The following is a 13,980-nucleotide window of genomic DNA, read 5'->3' as shown; positions in this document are numbered from 1 at the left end:
AGCCTGGTTTGCTCTTCTTAGCCTGTTAGTACCGTGACCTTCAACAAGAGGGATGGTTAGAAAATAAGATGTGAAAGTCAGTGGTGTGTATGCATGCAAGATCCTTCTACCCCATCTGGAAGGCTTCTTATGTACATCTACTGCTGCTTTCATTAGTTAAGTTACATTGATTTTTGGCCAGGAGTAGATGTCATCAGATGGTCCCCAGTTTACACCAGGTGTTTCGAGCCTTATCCACAACACCTTCCTGCTGTCGGGTCAGCCGCGATAGCTCGTCGGCGTCCATCTCCTCCCAGCTTCCAGCTCAACTCCAGTCCTCCTGTACCAGAACCAGGCCCTCTCCACTGCCTCTCCCAACCTTCGGACTGCTGTCTTTCTGCCCCTCGCAGTCAGCCCAGTAGCCGATTGCGCCGGGAATCATCTCCATCCAACCTGCACCGGGAACAACCAAATCTGCCGGTCTTTTACCAGACCTTCATATTTGTGTACTTTTCCTCTCGGAGGCCTCCTCACACCCTTCCTCCCGTGGCGGCTCGAAGGGGGATGGTCTTTCCCAGTCCTGGGGTCCACGTGACCTTGAGTGCGAATGGGTCAGTTTGCAGGATAAGGATAACGGGCGTTTCCTTTGGAAAATTCAAAGATATTTGTCTACCCTGCAAAAAAAAAAAGGTCCAATGACTGGCTCAAAATATAGATTATATAATTAAAAAAATAAAAACTAATTTTCTTCTTTTAAATCAAATGGTCTGTTGAATTACACACCAAAACCTGCTCTTAAAACTTCAAAATTTCAAAAATTGGAAAAATAATCACTCTCCCAAATCCAATCTCTGCTGCTAAATGTAAACAAACACTCATGTTTAAGTTCATAACGTCGCATATTAAGGACATGGCTTTTTGCTCTCCGTTTCTAGTTCTACAACGGTTTTGAGGGTGTCGTTGTAGAAGTTTCCAGCACAGCACAGTGAGTTCGTGTTGGGGGTCACGGCACTCGGCCTCGGTTCCTCCCGGGGAGTGTAGGACGAGAGCGGGGAGATGTGCGGGGCGGCTGGCGTGTTGGCGAGGTGGGCTGTAGGTGGGGAAGAACAGGAAGTGGCAGAAAAGCAGCAGGTGAATTTGGGTGACCCTCGCTTGCCTCCCTGTACAGGTGGTCCTGTACCTCCATAGGCGGCAGCAGCCCACAGTACAACATCTGCGAGCAGATGATCCAGATCCGGGAGGACCACATGCGCTTCATCTCGGAGCTGGCCCGCTACAGCAACAGTGAGGTATGTGTGTGCGTGCGCGCGTTTTGACGGCACCGTGAGCACATTGAGAAGGGGGTGTGGTGTGCGTCATGTTCTGTGTAGCACAGCCGGTAGATTGATGTTCTCTTAAATGGATTTGGGCAGCCAAAGAAAATGGAACTCCAAGGACTCGTAGAAAGCTGGCTGATTTAGTTTTTATAAATCTCTCCGAGCATAAGAAAGCAATATACTGAAACTCTGACGTCTTCAAAATTCAAGCACTTGTTTCCTCAGGAAATGAAGCAGTAGGAGTTCATCTTATTGCTATCTGTGTAATATTCAGGGATTCAGGGTGGTCATTGAAGTATGCTTCCTCATACCTTATGTGGTTTTTTGGATACATTAACTGATTGAAATTTCACTAACCTACAGGAAAATAAATTCTGCTCCAATTATTATCTTATTGAAAATGAATGTTACAATTACAGTGACATTTTTAGGGTGTTCTCAAGCAGGCAGGGGTATTAAGAAATGAATTTCAGATGCTTTATTAGCACTGAAATTCAATTCCAGTTTCAATACCTGTCCTCTATAGTGCAAAAAACATCTATTTGATGTAGATACCATCAAAAGAGTATTTCTTTACCTTTCAGAGTTTCTTTACTGGAATGTTATGTATCTCAGAGTTGCATCTCTTATCGTTTCCAATGAGAGAGGTCAAACTTCCTGTCTTATCGCAAGAAATGTTGCCAGTTGTTTGCTGTAGTAAACATTATCAGTATCTATTTGTGAGTAAAATTTTGGAAACTATTGTTAAGTGTGAAATATTTTTTCCTGTAGCAACCATTGTCCAGTAACTTTTGTGACTATGCAGATGTTTGACATTTGGCTCTTTGGATTAATATCAATGTCACACTTTAGATTAGAAGCCGAAATTACTTTTGATAGGAGATTGTAAGTTCTAATAGTAAAGTGACATGAATGTATTTATAACTAATCTAATTTAACTGACATTTGGAAAGAGTCTTAATTTTGTACTAAATAATACCTTAATATTAATAACATTAGTGCACTGCTATAGAGGAGACCTTACAGTCCCAGTTAGTGTTAACAAAACTGATCCTCAGAAATTTTATCCCCAGTTCTCGAGGCAAACTTGAAAACATTCCAGTTTTAAAACATGTATTTTAAATATCAAAACAAATTTAAAACATGCTCTCAATTAAATCTAAAGAGCCCAGCTGACATCCACTTTGCTAAAGGTGAGAAAATATCCTCTAATCTGTAAAGAAAAACATTTAAATGAGCCTTATCAGGGTTTTAAAATGATCATTTGCTGTTATAGAACATTTTCTCCTTCAGTTTGGAAAGATGCTCATCCTGTCCTTCAATGGAAGTCTTGTTCAAAATAGTTGACGGTATCTTTACTAGTAAATAAGTGTACCTGTTAAATATAGTCATCATGTAGGACAGATTTTTATCCAAGATAAAGAAGCATCGTGTAATACATAAACTGTTAGATTGAAGCAGCTAAAATTTAATCATAATTGAAGACTATTGTCAATTAAGTATTAAAGCGCAAAGATAAAAAGTTAAGTTAACTAACTAATTGCTTGTTCATATCTTGAACAAATTCCAGTTGTTTCAGAACATCCCTTGTTCTGTAACAGTTTTATGAAATGACCCTGTGGTTTGGCTTTTGTAATAGGAAGTACTACTGAAATAGTTCAGCGAGTAACTAGCAGTCTTGTTTCAAAACCGTGCGAAGTGGTCCTGAATCGTTACCTAGGTTCTGTACATGCATGAGGTTGTTGGAGGTGAAATCTGACATGTTCCTAGAGGGACCTGGGCTGGACTGCATTGCCAGAGGACTGGAAAACCCATCCTCCGGCCTTTTGATTCACTGAGTACGCCAGTACGTTGAGCTTCATAGGAAGCACCGTGGTGAACGTTGTTTCCGAAGCCGTGCTCGCTGTCCTGCAGGTGGTGACGGGCTCGGGCCGGCAGGAGGCTCAGAAGACGGACGCGGAGTATCGGAAGCTGTTTGACCTGGCGCTGCAGGGGCTGCAGCTTCTGTCCCAGTGGAGTGCTCATGTCATGGAAGTGGTGAGTACATGAGACAGGCCTGTTTTAGGCAAGGTCACGTGACCACTTGAGCCCTCCTTCTGTCGGGTATCAAAGAACAGGAGCTTTTGGCACAAGGCAGGGCAATGCCTTGGGTGAGATGCCAGTCCACAGGGCGAGTTCACTTTAATTACTTTGTCTTGTTTCCTACTCAGGTAGGAAACAAGATGTGCTTGCAAGACACTTATCATTCCATTTACACTGTATGTTTGTAGGGTCAAGTCATTTTGTTGGCTGTTTGGGGGAAAAAATAGGTTGAAATGCCCAGTCCACTGCTCTGTAGTTTCTATCTGTTTTACATTGCACTTTGAATTAATGCATTAATATTGGGCTCCTGGAGTATGTCCTTCCACCCACCGTTACCATTTTAGATATTGTCTTGATCTTAGATTTCCATGATGACATCACGTTAGATGCCGCTACTCACAAAACATCAGCAAGTTGAACAGTGTTGGTCACTGTAGCTCCAGCCAAATGTACCTCAACAATCACCCCTCTTTGAGTCACTGATATCTCTGGTTGTATTGGGTGAATAGCTCATTTTTGGTTTACTCAGCATATTTTGACCCACTGCATTAGTGATCTTAATAGAAAGATTTTCATCAGGTTATTTTTATTATTAAAACTGAGGTTAAAATCTAACAACATTTTAGGTTTCAAATATGTGCAAATCGTGAGCAACCTTTTCTCAGTACTGTACCTGTTCTACTGTTAAAATTGGCATCAGACTAATTAGCAAAGAAATGAATTACATGTATTATGCATTGTCTGCCATGGGCAGGAATAGTAGAACAGAGTCAATCTTATTTAAAATTCAACAAAGATTCAGCCTCAAGAATGTGTTTTTGAAGCCAGTATATATCTGCTTATAAAATATTGGTTTTCAGGTATTCTGAACATGTTATTGCACTTGAGTAATTTGCATGTTTCACAAATAGAGCAGTTCCACATCTCTAGGGCATACAATTTCCAGTCTGCATGAACCAACAGCAGGCAAGACTGCAAAAAACTTTATCTTAACAATGCACGTTTCTGTCTACATGAACACTTTAGAAAACATTTCTACATTAGCATGACCCAGAACCATGAGAAGAACTCTTCAAGCTAGAGTTTGGGGAAATGCTGTTCTACAGTATTTCCCTGCGTTACAAGTGGGAAGTAAAATAAAAAAGGACAATTGCCAGATAATTGGTTAAAGGGTTTGCTGGTAAAGATACAAGTCTTGGCACAAAGTGGACTTAATATCCTCTCTGGCTGGTAGCAGTGGTGCTCCAGTATTGTTGTGATTATTTGCTCTGTTTCGATTGCTGCCCCTCTATTTACCTAAGAATTTTGCCAGGGAGAGTTTTAACTTCCTGTAACAAGCAGAAAGCCTCTGGTATTGTAAAAAATAGTGCAGAACTATTCACTTCATCCCCTGACTCAGAAGCTGTATCATTGTATCTTTTCACACATATGTGGAACTTGATTTTTGTTATTTAGATGTAACTTTTTTTTTTTATGCAGCCATATTTATGAAGGGGGATTTTGTTGTGTGATACAGGGATAGTGACAGGTTCCTGAAGTATTAATTTTTTTCACTCACTTTGGAATGTACGCCTTCACTTTTAGCTTCTAATGATTTTCTTGGTCATACAGTAGAAATATACCAATGAATTATTCATCGGATGTATGTCTTTTATCTTGCTCATTTTAACCAATGGTGCACTCTAGAAACTAGTCCTTGAAAGTTCACAAAATGTACCCTGAAACCTGAGGGTAATTTTAATTTTAATTCATATGATTTTTCTATTAATCTATTTTAAATGCTGTCTGAATAATGTCAGTGAAGGACAAAGGGGATTGTCGTACCTCCCAGACACAGTTACACCTTACCTTGTGGGGGTTGGTGCTCAGAATCTCTAATGTGTCTTGTATTTTTGTAGTACTCGTGGAAGCTGGTGCACCCCACTGACAAATACTCCAACAAGGAGTGCCCAGATAATGCAGAGGAGTATGAAAGAGCAACAAGATATAATTACACCAGCGAGGAGAAGTTTGCCCTTGTGGAGGTGAGACACGGAAAATCTGGAAGACTCTGACCTTTTCGTAATGTGCTGAAATGAGAATCGCTGATGGAGACAATCAGCTTTTCCAGATTTGTAAATTCAAGGCATCAGCCAGCTTTTTAAAAAATATATATTTTTTGTAAATATAATATCCTTTTTGCTAAGCTGAACATATGTTTAATTTCTATTTGTCTAGTGTTTTACTTCTCAAGTATATGTTTTTTTTTTTTGATTTTCAATCGGTAATTTTATTATGTACCAACCCTATTTGGAATTGCACGCTCCTCATACATGCCTACCTGTCCAAGCCTTTACTCCTCTGACACGTTTCAGGATTCACAGTGCCTTCCTGGAGAGTTGGTGCCAGCTGGGGAAGCGGGTTGTCTCTTACTGATGATGCCTCCTGTTCTGTAGGCTGCCAGCAGGTCACAGGAATTACTGTCTTGCCAAAAGAAAACGCGACCGTTGCCAGCCAATGCCCATCATACCTTAGCTGTCCTGATCACAGTCTGTGGATAACACGACCCAAACTGATCATTGTAAAATGGGTTTTTAAAGCCGTTTCAGTCTGGATCGAGCCTGGTCTCTACCCATTGTAGAACATAGACCGCAGTAGGACATCAGGGCTGATCATCCGTTTGTCACGCCAGGTAATGGCCATGATCAAGGGCCTGCAGGTCCTGATGGGGAGAATGGAGAGCGTCTTCAACCATGCCATCCGCCACACCATCTACTCCGCCCTGCAGGACTTTGCCCAGGTCAACCTCAGGGAGCCCCTGCGCCAGGCCATCAAGAAGAAGAAGAACGTCATCCAGAGGTCAGGCCGCGCCCCTGCTGCTTGCAGTGAATCTCCGAGTCTCTCGGTTCTATGCAGTTCTTTAACAATACCAGCGTGGCTGAACATGAGAATTGTGAACAGGGTAAAATTTCATTTTAAAAAGAAGATCGTTGTTTACCTTAGGGTTATAGCTGTCACACAACAGTGATAACTCAAAGGAGGCAGACAATCATGTTCATCTTAATTTCCTTTTTGACTTTGGAATAGTACACCTAACTTTTTGTTTTCAGCTTTTAATTTTAAGGGATAGGATAAGAAGCGGAATGTATCTGGAGAAATATTTTTTTGCTGTTATACTGTGACGCAAGAACTAGAATAATATCAAAGATGTCCTGAGCGGGTCAACATTGAATTAATTCGGATATAAAAAAAAACATTCCAGAGCTTTAGTGGATTTGACAGCAATATAAACTCTAGGCAGCAAGTATGATTCATAATTCATGAGCTCATATCAGCAGACTGAGATTTTAATGTTTTACATGGTCTTCCAGCTTTTTGCTTTGAGTGAGATGCTTTCCTAAACCTTAACCCGTAATTCTTTCAGATTTGTCCTCTGCTTATCAGATATGTTACTGCAGAGCTCAGCCTTTTTCCACATGAAGATCAAGTTATAAATATACATGTGCAAGTGCTATCTTGACCACTTTCATTTTCAGTAAATGTTTCCCCTCCAATTATATATAGAGTGGCTTGCATCCTGTGAGCAGAAAATTGAAAGGAAATGTTTGATGGCAGGATCTAACAACTCTTTCCTTTCATGCACCTTGTTTGGGGTTCACATCACATGTATATGAAATATAAAAAGAATAGGAAGTCATAACCTCCAGATGCTGCTTTGAAAAAAAGCATTAGCCAAGTAATAAAATTGTACCAGTTAGAAGAGGTCACCAAGCCCATTTTCCTTCCAATCTGATCGGGGAGCTTATTCCAGATAGTCTTTTATATGAAGAAGTGCCTCTTCTGTCCCGTCCTGTTTGAATACTTTTTTTGGTCTGCACTTGTCCACGATTTCCATTTATTTCACTGTTCTACCAGTAGACAAGTGAAACTGCAGTCACAATTTTTCAGACCGGTTATTAAGTCTCAGCGACAAAATAAATTCATTGACGATATCGCAAAATTTGACAAATTCTGAATTAAGCCGGAAATCATGGAGTTTGTCAAAGTTCTGTATACTTTGGGAAAGTAGCCATGGTGTTGCATACTCCTGGTCTCGCCACGGGCCTGTTTCCTGCTCACTAGTCACTTTAATCATGTCTAATGCGATGCACAGGTTGTGCTACAGACATTTCACTGCAGAAAATTTCCATTGTGATCTGTTTGCAGAGTTAACAAGTAGTATTAATCAACAAAACCGTCTCCTAAGTATAGAGCAATATTCTTATTGGATTCTTGTTGAAAGAGAGGTATTCACAAGCCTGCTTGTTTACAATGTGAAAAAGCTGCTCCACGTCACTGGACGTTTTGTTGCCTCGTTCTGAATTGCAGACAATGACTGTTTTTTGGTGCTGCACATACCTGGAAATGTACTCTATTTTGTGAAGTAAATTAGAGGTTTTATGCATTACTGTGTACATTTCACTTTAATTGTGGTTAAACTTGAGTTAAACTTAGCCTTGCTGTTTCCCTGTATGAGCCTTTGTGAGTCCTATCTTGTATGCTTGTCCTGTTGCAGTTCGCTGTTCTTAGCTAAGGTTTTTCTGTATTGCTGCAGTGTCCTTCAAGCTATAAGGAAGACTGTCTGCGACTGGGAGACTGGTCGGGAACCTCCCAATGACCCGGCCCTCCGTGGAGAGAAGGACCCCAAGGGTGGCTTCGATATCAAAGTGCCCCGTCGGGCTGTGGGACCATCCAGTACACAGGTGTTTGCGCCTTTCGTTTCATGCAGGGGGTTGCAGATCGCTGTCAGTACAGCGGGTTGGGGGCTGCAAAGAAAAAAATGGATCAAGAAAAAATGTAAAGAAGGTTTTGGGTGATAAAGACGTTTGGGTGGGGGCTTCTTACAGTTATTTTTTGGACGTGTCTTCTACATGTTTTTCTCAAAGATAGGGGTTTATTCCTTTGATCATTGTACAGTAGTTCTGGGAGGGATGTTAAGTTATTTCGCATGTGATGGCTTGTATGACAAATATTTGTATTTAGTAAAAACATGCTTTACTCTTTTATACTCCATAACTCTTCTTAACCCTATAATTGGGGCATTGTCACTATTTCATTTCCTCCTAACCATTAACCAGTCTGCAGTGTTTTGTCATGCATTTTGCTTTGTAGCTCAAATTGAACTACTTAGCACATTATACATTTTTCTTATGGTAAAGTACTATACTGGAATATTATAGCCTAGAACTGTTGATCTAGTGGGTAGTGTGCCATTACTTGTTGATTGCTCAATAGTACTCAGTAGTGTTTTATTAACATTATCTGACAACTCACACTGCGCTCACCCACTGCCTGTCTCCCTCGCTGTGTGTTGGTTTCAGCTCACCTGGTGCACACTATGGTCGAGTCCTTTCTCTCTGCTAAGCAGCTTAAGTCAATTGGAATGGAAAAATTAGAGTATGTCATAAGCAAGTTTCTGAAGTTCTCCTAAGTTTTTCCATCTCTTATTATGTTTGGTGTTAAGAAAATTATTGTATCCTTCTATGCAACGAACGGGATGACATCTCCACTTCCATGTACATCCTCAGCCTGGAGGTGTGGAGCCATTAGAGAGCTGCAAGAGTTTCCCACTTTGCGACAAAGGGGGGCAGTTAGATATCCTTAAGAAGAAAAATTTTAAAATATGAAAAATTGTTGAAAGTTTAGAACCTCTTAACACCCTCACTCTCAAGAGAAGCATCCTAATTCTTAAGGAAAGCCAGTGTACAGTAAAGCTATGGAGCACCTCTTTTAAACCTTTTCAGTTACACATTTAATAAGATGCGGTGTATTTATATCTCCTCACTGCTTTTTCCACAAAAAGTCAGAGTCAGAAGAAGGCCCTGAGGTAGGCATCCTGCCAGGATGAGGGATGCAGTTAGACATGGGAGTGGAGCTGTTTCTGTTCTGCGTTTCGCCAGTGTACTGTGACTAAATGGCGCCTTTTTCTTCCTCCCCCGGTTCTTCTTCCTGTTAATGTAGCTGTACATGGTGAGAACCATGCTTGAGTCGCTCATCGCTGACAAAAGCGGCTTCAAGAAAACCCTGCGGAGCAGTCTTGAGGGACCCACCATTTTGGATATAGAAAAATTCCACCGGGAGTCCTTCTTCTACACACATTTGATAAATTTCAGTGGTAAGGCTGTTGGACCGCAGGTGACGGATGTTGAGTGAGCGTGGCCTTGCTTTAACCCGCAGCGTCTGCTGTTTCCAGTAGTTTTGGATTTCACATTCACATTTCTTGCACACATTTCAGATGTGTGTGCCTGCTTGGATCTTGTAATAGGGTGATTTTTGGCTTTAGTTTCAGTTTCTGGCTCAAATGATTGGGGTAGAATGGTCATTAAAATAAAAGTAAATTGTGTTAGTGAACATATTTTCTACAGTAAACTGGAAAATGTGAGGCATTTCAATGAGAATCCAGACATTGTATCATCTTAGAACCATTAGTTTTATTCTAAATGACTCTTAATGACTCTTTGGGGCGGAGTGGTGGCTCTGTGGCTAAGGATCTGCACCTGTGGCTAGAAGGTTGCCGGTTCAAATCCCGCAGCCGGCAGAGGAATCCTACTCCATTGGGCTCCTGAGCAAGGCCCTTAACCCCAACTGCTCCAGGGGCGCGGTACAATGGCTGACCCTGCACTCTGACCCCAGGCTCTCTCCCTGTCTGTGTATCTCATGGAGAGCAAGCTGAGGTATGCGAAAAGATAATCCCAAATGCAAGAAATTGTAAAGGGTTAATGAAGTGATCTTATTATTATTAAGATACTCGGTACTCGGGCAAACTCCGTGCCAGCTTTTCTTTCTTTCCTTTGTGATTCTTTGTGATTCCTTTGTGATATGTCCATACCACTGTGGCTTTTGTGAAAATTGTTTGTATCAATTATGTACGTTGCAGGTACAGGTAGTGCACTAGTCAAGTTCTGAGATTAAAATTGAAATAAGAAAATCAGCAAACTGATGAAGATACAAAGGAAATTCCAAACGATTTAGGAATCTGGCATATGATTTTTAGTGTAGTCAAACAGTGATGTATGTAGATAAAAAAAAAAACGAACAGTATAAAATAGGAAAAACTGAGTTTGAAGCTGCATCTAAAAGAATATTTAAGTGTCTTTGTTGATGCATCATTAACATTTAGGTAATATGGAGAAGAGATAGAAGATGCAAACCAATTGTTAGGATATGTTGATAATGCCCTTGGAATCGCAGTGTAACTGCCTGGCTCAGAAGAGCCCACTGAGTCAGCCCTTAACCCCAGTGTGCAGAAGTTGTCAAAACGTGTTTTTCAGCAGAAATAAACACGTTTTGGCAAATTTGGTCACCCCCATGTAACTTATAGGGCAGGAACAGCACACTTTTCAAACATGTACTCAACTTCCTCTCAGGTGTAAGCATGGTCTTATTAGTTATACCGTTTCTTTAGCAAGATACTGCTATTTGTCCTTTCCAGCTACAGCAACAAACCGGATGGATTTCGGGTGTCGGAATATGACGCATATGTTACAAATATGTCAATTTGACTCGGAACAGAAGCCAGCCTTAATGTCCGGTGCTGAACCTCGTTGGTGACAGTGTGGAGACTGGCCCAGTCATGTTGTGCCGTCCTGTTGTGTATCCTCTCCCCACCAGAGACGCTGCAGCAGTGCTGTGACCTGTCCCAGCTGTGGTTCCGGGAGTTCTTCCTGGAGCTCACAATGGGCCGCAGGATCCAGTTCCCGATCGAGATGTCCATGCCCTGGATTCTCACAGACCACATCCTGGAGACCAAGGAGGCGTCCATGATGGAGTAAGGGTCTTCATCTTGTCTTATTCCCGTGAAATCCCAGAGATCATCCAGTTAAGAAAAGCTCTCTTTTGGGGGCTTTTGAGGAGGTACAGATGGGTTTCTCCTAAGCACTGGATTTCAGGTGTTCTGTTTGTATGTGTGACCTCCATTGTTCAAAGCTGGAATTTAAGCCTTGTAAATATCGGTGGAAGGTAAATTCATGCACCTCATCCCCACAGACAGCCGTACTGCGATGATTACATGGGGAGGGACTCACTGTATGCCTAAAAATCTTGTCGTACAATTCTTATCTGCAAGTGAAACACTGCAAAGGTAGACAGCTTTTTACACATGGGCAAAACTGAACACCATTTGTAAAAAATGAATGTGTGATTCAGTATAAATTCAGTTTTATGTAGAATATCTGCCTGGAGATGGTAATTGATTATAGAACATTCTGCAAAATCTGTCTTTATCTCAGCATGGCATGCCCAGTTAAATAAATAATGGGGAACTCAGGAGCAGTGGAGACTGAGCCATCAGCCTCTTGCACTTAGAATCCCTGGAGTGGGTTAAAAAGGTTGTGTTAAATTAATGCTTGCAGCGTCTGGATAGACTGTGCGAGAAGCAGAAAAAAAGTCATCATAAAAGCTATCATTCAGGCTCCTTGGCAGCTTCTTGGATTGTTTTTTGTTCAGCATGTTACTCTTGTGTACCTTTCAGTGTAATGCTTTCATCATGAGCCCCTAATAGTAAATGAAAAAGACTTCTCAGTGTTTTATCTTGAAAGTCACTGTGAAATCAGCGTGGAGGTTAGACGGGTGGGTAGTGTAGGAGTATGGTGTGATGAGGTTGCCTGCAGAACCTCAGTTCAGTGTGCCGGTCTAGCTGTGTCCATCAGCATGGATGATAGCTGGTTCTGTGATTCAAGTTCTGCACAGAAACTGTTCACTTTGAAAGACTGCGTGGTAATATTACAAAGCTTCAGCTTCTTTAATCCCAGTCTACCGGGATTGGTGACTTGAATATTTGCTTAGGATTCTAGTCATTTATTATTTAGTCTACTAAATAAGACTTCCAGATAATATTTTTTTCCAACCTGCAAAAAATAGCGTACAGCATATTTAAGTTTACAATGCGGTAATGTATCAGTAGCATGAAAATGGCATTTATTGGTGCGTTTATGGGTAAACTGCGTGCCCCCCCAGTTTATTTAGTCCTAAATAATTTGTGGGAGAGATGGAATCATTTGCGCGTTGAATTGAAAGAACATCGTTTAGTGATTGAAGAGAGAAACAAATGAATCATTGAAAAAAATGACACTTTGGATTTGACAACTTTGTACTTGGCTGAGGGAGAAGGGGAATAAAAAGCTGAGAAATGGAAAACAAAGCAATTTGTTGTTTCTGATTCCTGGAAAATAAAACATTTGCAGTAATTTCCATAATTCAGTACAATCATTAGTAGTAGTGTGAAATGTATTCAGATCAAGTAGGTTTTCTTAAGGCATTGAAGAAGTTGGTTGACTGTTAGTCTGAGAATGCTTTCCAGATAATAGCAACAAAACAAAATGGGTTTTTTCAATACAAAAATTGTCTTGAACAGCACAAGAATTGTTTTCATTATTTTCAGCTGAAATTGAGCAGTCTGTCATTTCATCGATGTTCTGTGTAGGGGGAAAAAGCCTTTGACAAGGGAATTTTTAAAAAAGACTATTTTGCACAAACTTCCTGTTTGTTCTCACTTTTAGTTGCTGCCATTTTATTTGAGCAGTTTTTGTATTGACAGCATTTTTCTTTTTTTTAAAACAAAATCATTTACCCATTCAAACATACAAAGACTGCAGTCTGTATCTGTATCTGCCATACAAATATTGGGTGGAACCACTGTAAAAAGGTACTAAAGAAAAGTCTGGAAATTTCAGGACAACTATTTTAGTTTCTTGTCACTTGAACAGACGTGTGTTCATTTACAGTGTACTTACAGTGATAAGTATTTGTATACCTGGGTGAGAAATGATCAGAGTCTCGTATATTGTAATGGTTGTATTGCTTTCCCACAGGTATGTTCTTTATCCCCTGGACCTGTACAATGACAGTGCCCACTATGCCCTGACCAAGTTCAAGAAGCAATTCCTGTATGATGAGATTGAGGCTGAGGTACTGTTTTAATTCACACTTCAGTTTTCTTTGCCTTGCGAATCAAATTCGATGATGTGAAACGTAGGAGACACTGTGGATTGTGGAAGTGTAGAAATCATTATTCCAGACCTGGCTGAAATGCTTTTTAAACAGGCCAATATGTCAGAAATGACTATTGTATGTGACACCTCAGCAGTAACTGAAAGGCAGGGTAACATCCGAAATAGCCACTGGACCCTAAGTGGAAATACTTTCTATGATACCAATACATTGGATGTGGTTACTCATAAACACCCCTTCACGGTAATAACATAGAGTGAAAACACTCTTTAACACTGCTGGAAATCAGGAAACTGCAGGAAATACACTTTGTTTGCCTCTTATTCCAGTTTTCTCTGGAAATGGCCTTTCTCATCACAAATTAGATCTCATTTCAAGCCTTCATGGAACTGCCCACTGCCTCCCTGAATCCTTAAATCTTTTATGGTGCTGCCTGGTTCAGGCTAAGCTTTTTTCCCCCCTGTCACTACAACTACAAAAAGGAAAGGATACGATTAACAAATCATAAATATTTAGGGCTTTTTTATCTTTAACTCATGGATGAAAAAGATGCAGTACGCAGAATATTGAAAGCTTGCAGTGCATGTTGTGCCCATAGCCTGAAAGCTAGAAGGTGCTTTCATGTCGTACATAACCA

The 13,980-nt window shown here is 40.8% G+C and overlaps 1 protein-coding gene across 1 annotated transcript in view; it reads left to right on the top strand.

The window, feature by feature from the left end:
• cyfip1 (cytoplasmic FMR1 interacting protein 1) overlaps positions 1-13,980 on the top strand; it is a 64,497-nt gene that overhangs the window by 22,156 nt on the left and 28,361 nt on the right. Inside the window, exons 11-18 of the mRNA XM_088598496.1 lie at positions 1,148-1,268; positions 3,210-3,332; positions 5,276-5,401; positions 6,049-6,215; positions 7,951-8,098; positions 9,357-9,510; positions 11,007-11,163; positions 13,205-13,301. Of these exons, the coding sequence (XP_088454622.1) occupies positions 1,148-1,268; positions 3,210-3,332; positions 5,276-5,401; positions 6,049-6,215; positions 7,951-8,098; positions 9,357-9,510; positions 11,007-11,163; positions 13,205-13,301 (1,093 nt within the window). The remainder of the gene's footprint in view (positions 1-1,147; positions 1,269-3,209; positions 3,333-5,275; positions 5,402-6,048; positions 6,216-7,950; positions 8,099-9,356; positions 9,511-11,006; positions 11,164-13,204; positions 13,302-13,980) is intronic.

This window comes from Lepisosteus platostomus, chromosome 2 (genome assembly GCF_059453375.1).
Source record: "Lepisosteus platostomus isolate fLepPlt1 chromosome 2, fLepPlt1.hap1, whole genome shotgun sequence".
Taxonomy (NCBI): domain Eukaryota; kingdom Metazoa; phylum Chordata; class Actinopteri; order Semionotiformes; family Lepisosteidae; genus Lepisosteus; species Lepisosteus platostomus.
Note: the sequence above shows the minus strand (reverse complement) of the source record. Positions and strands in the feature narration are given on the sequence as shown.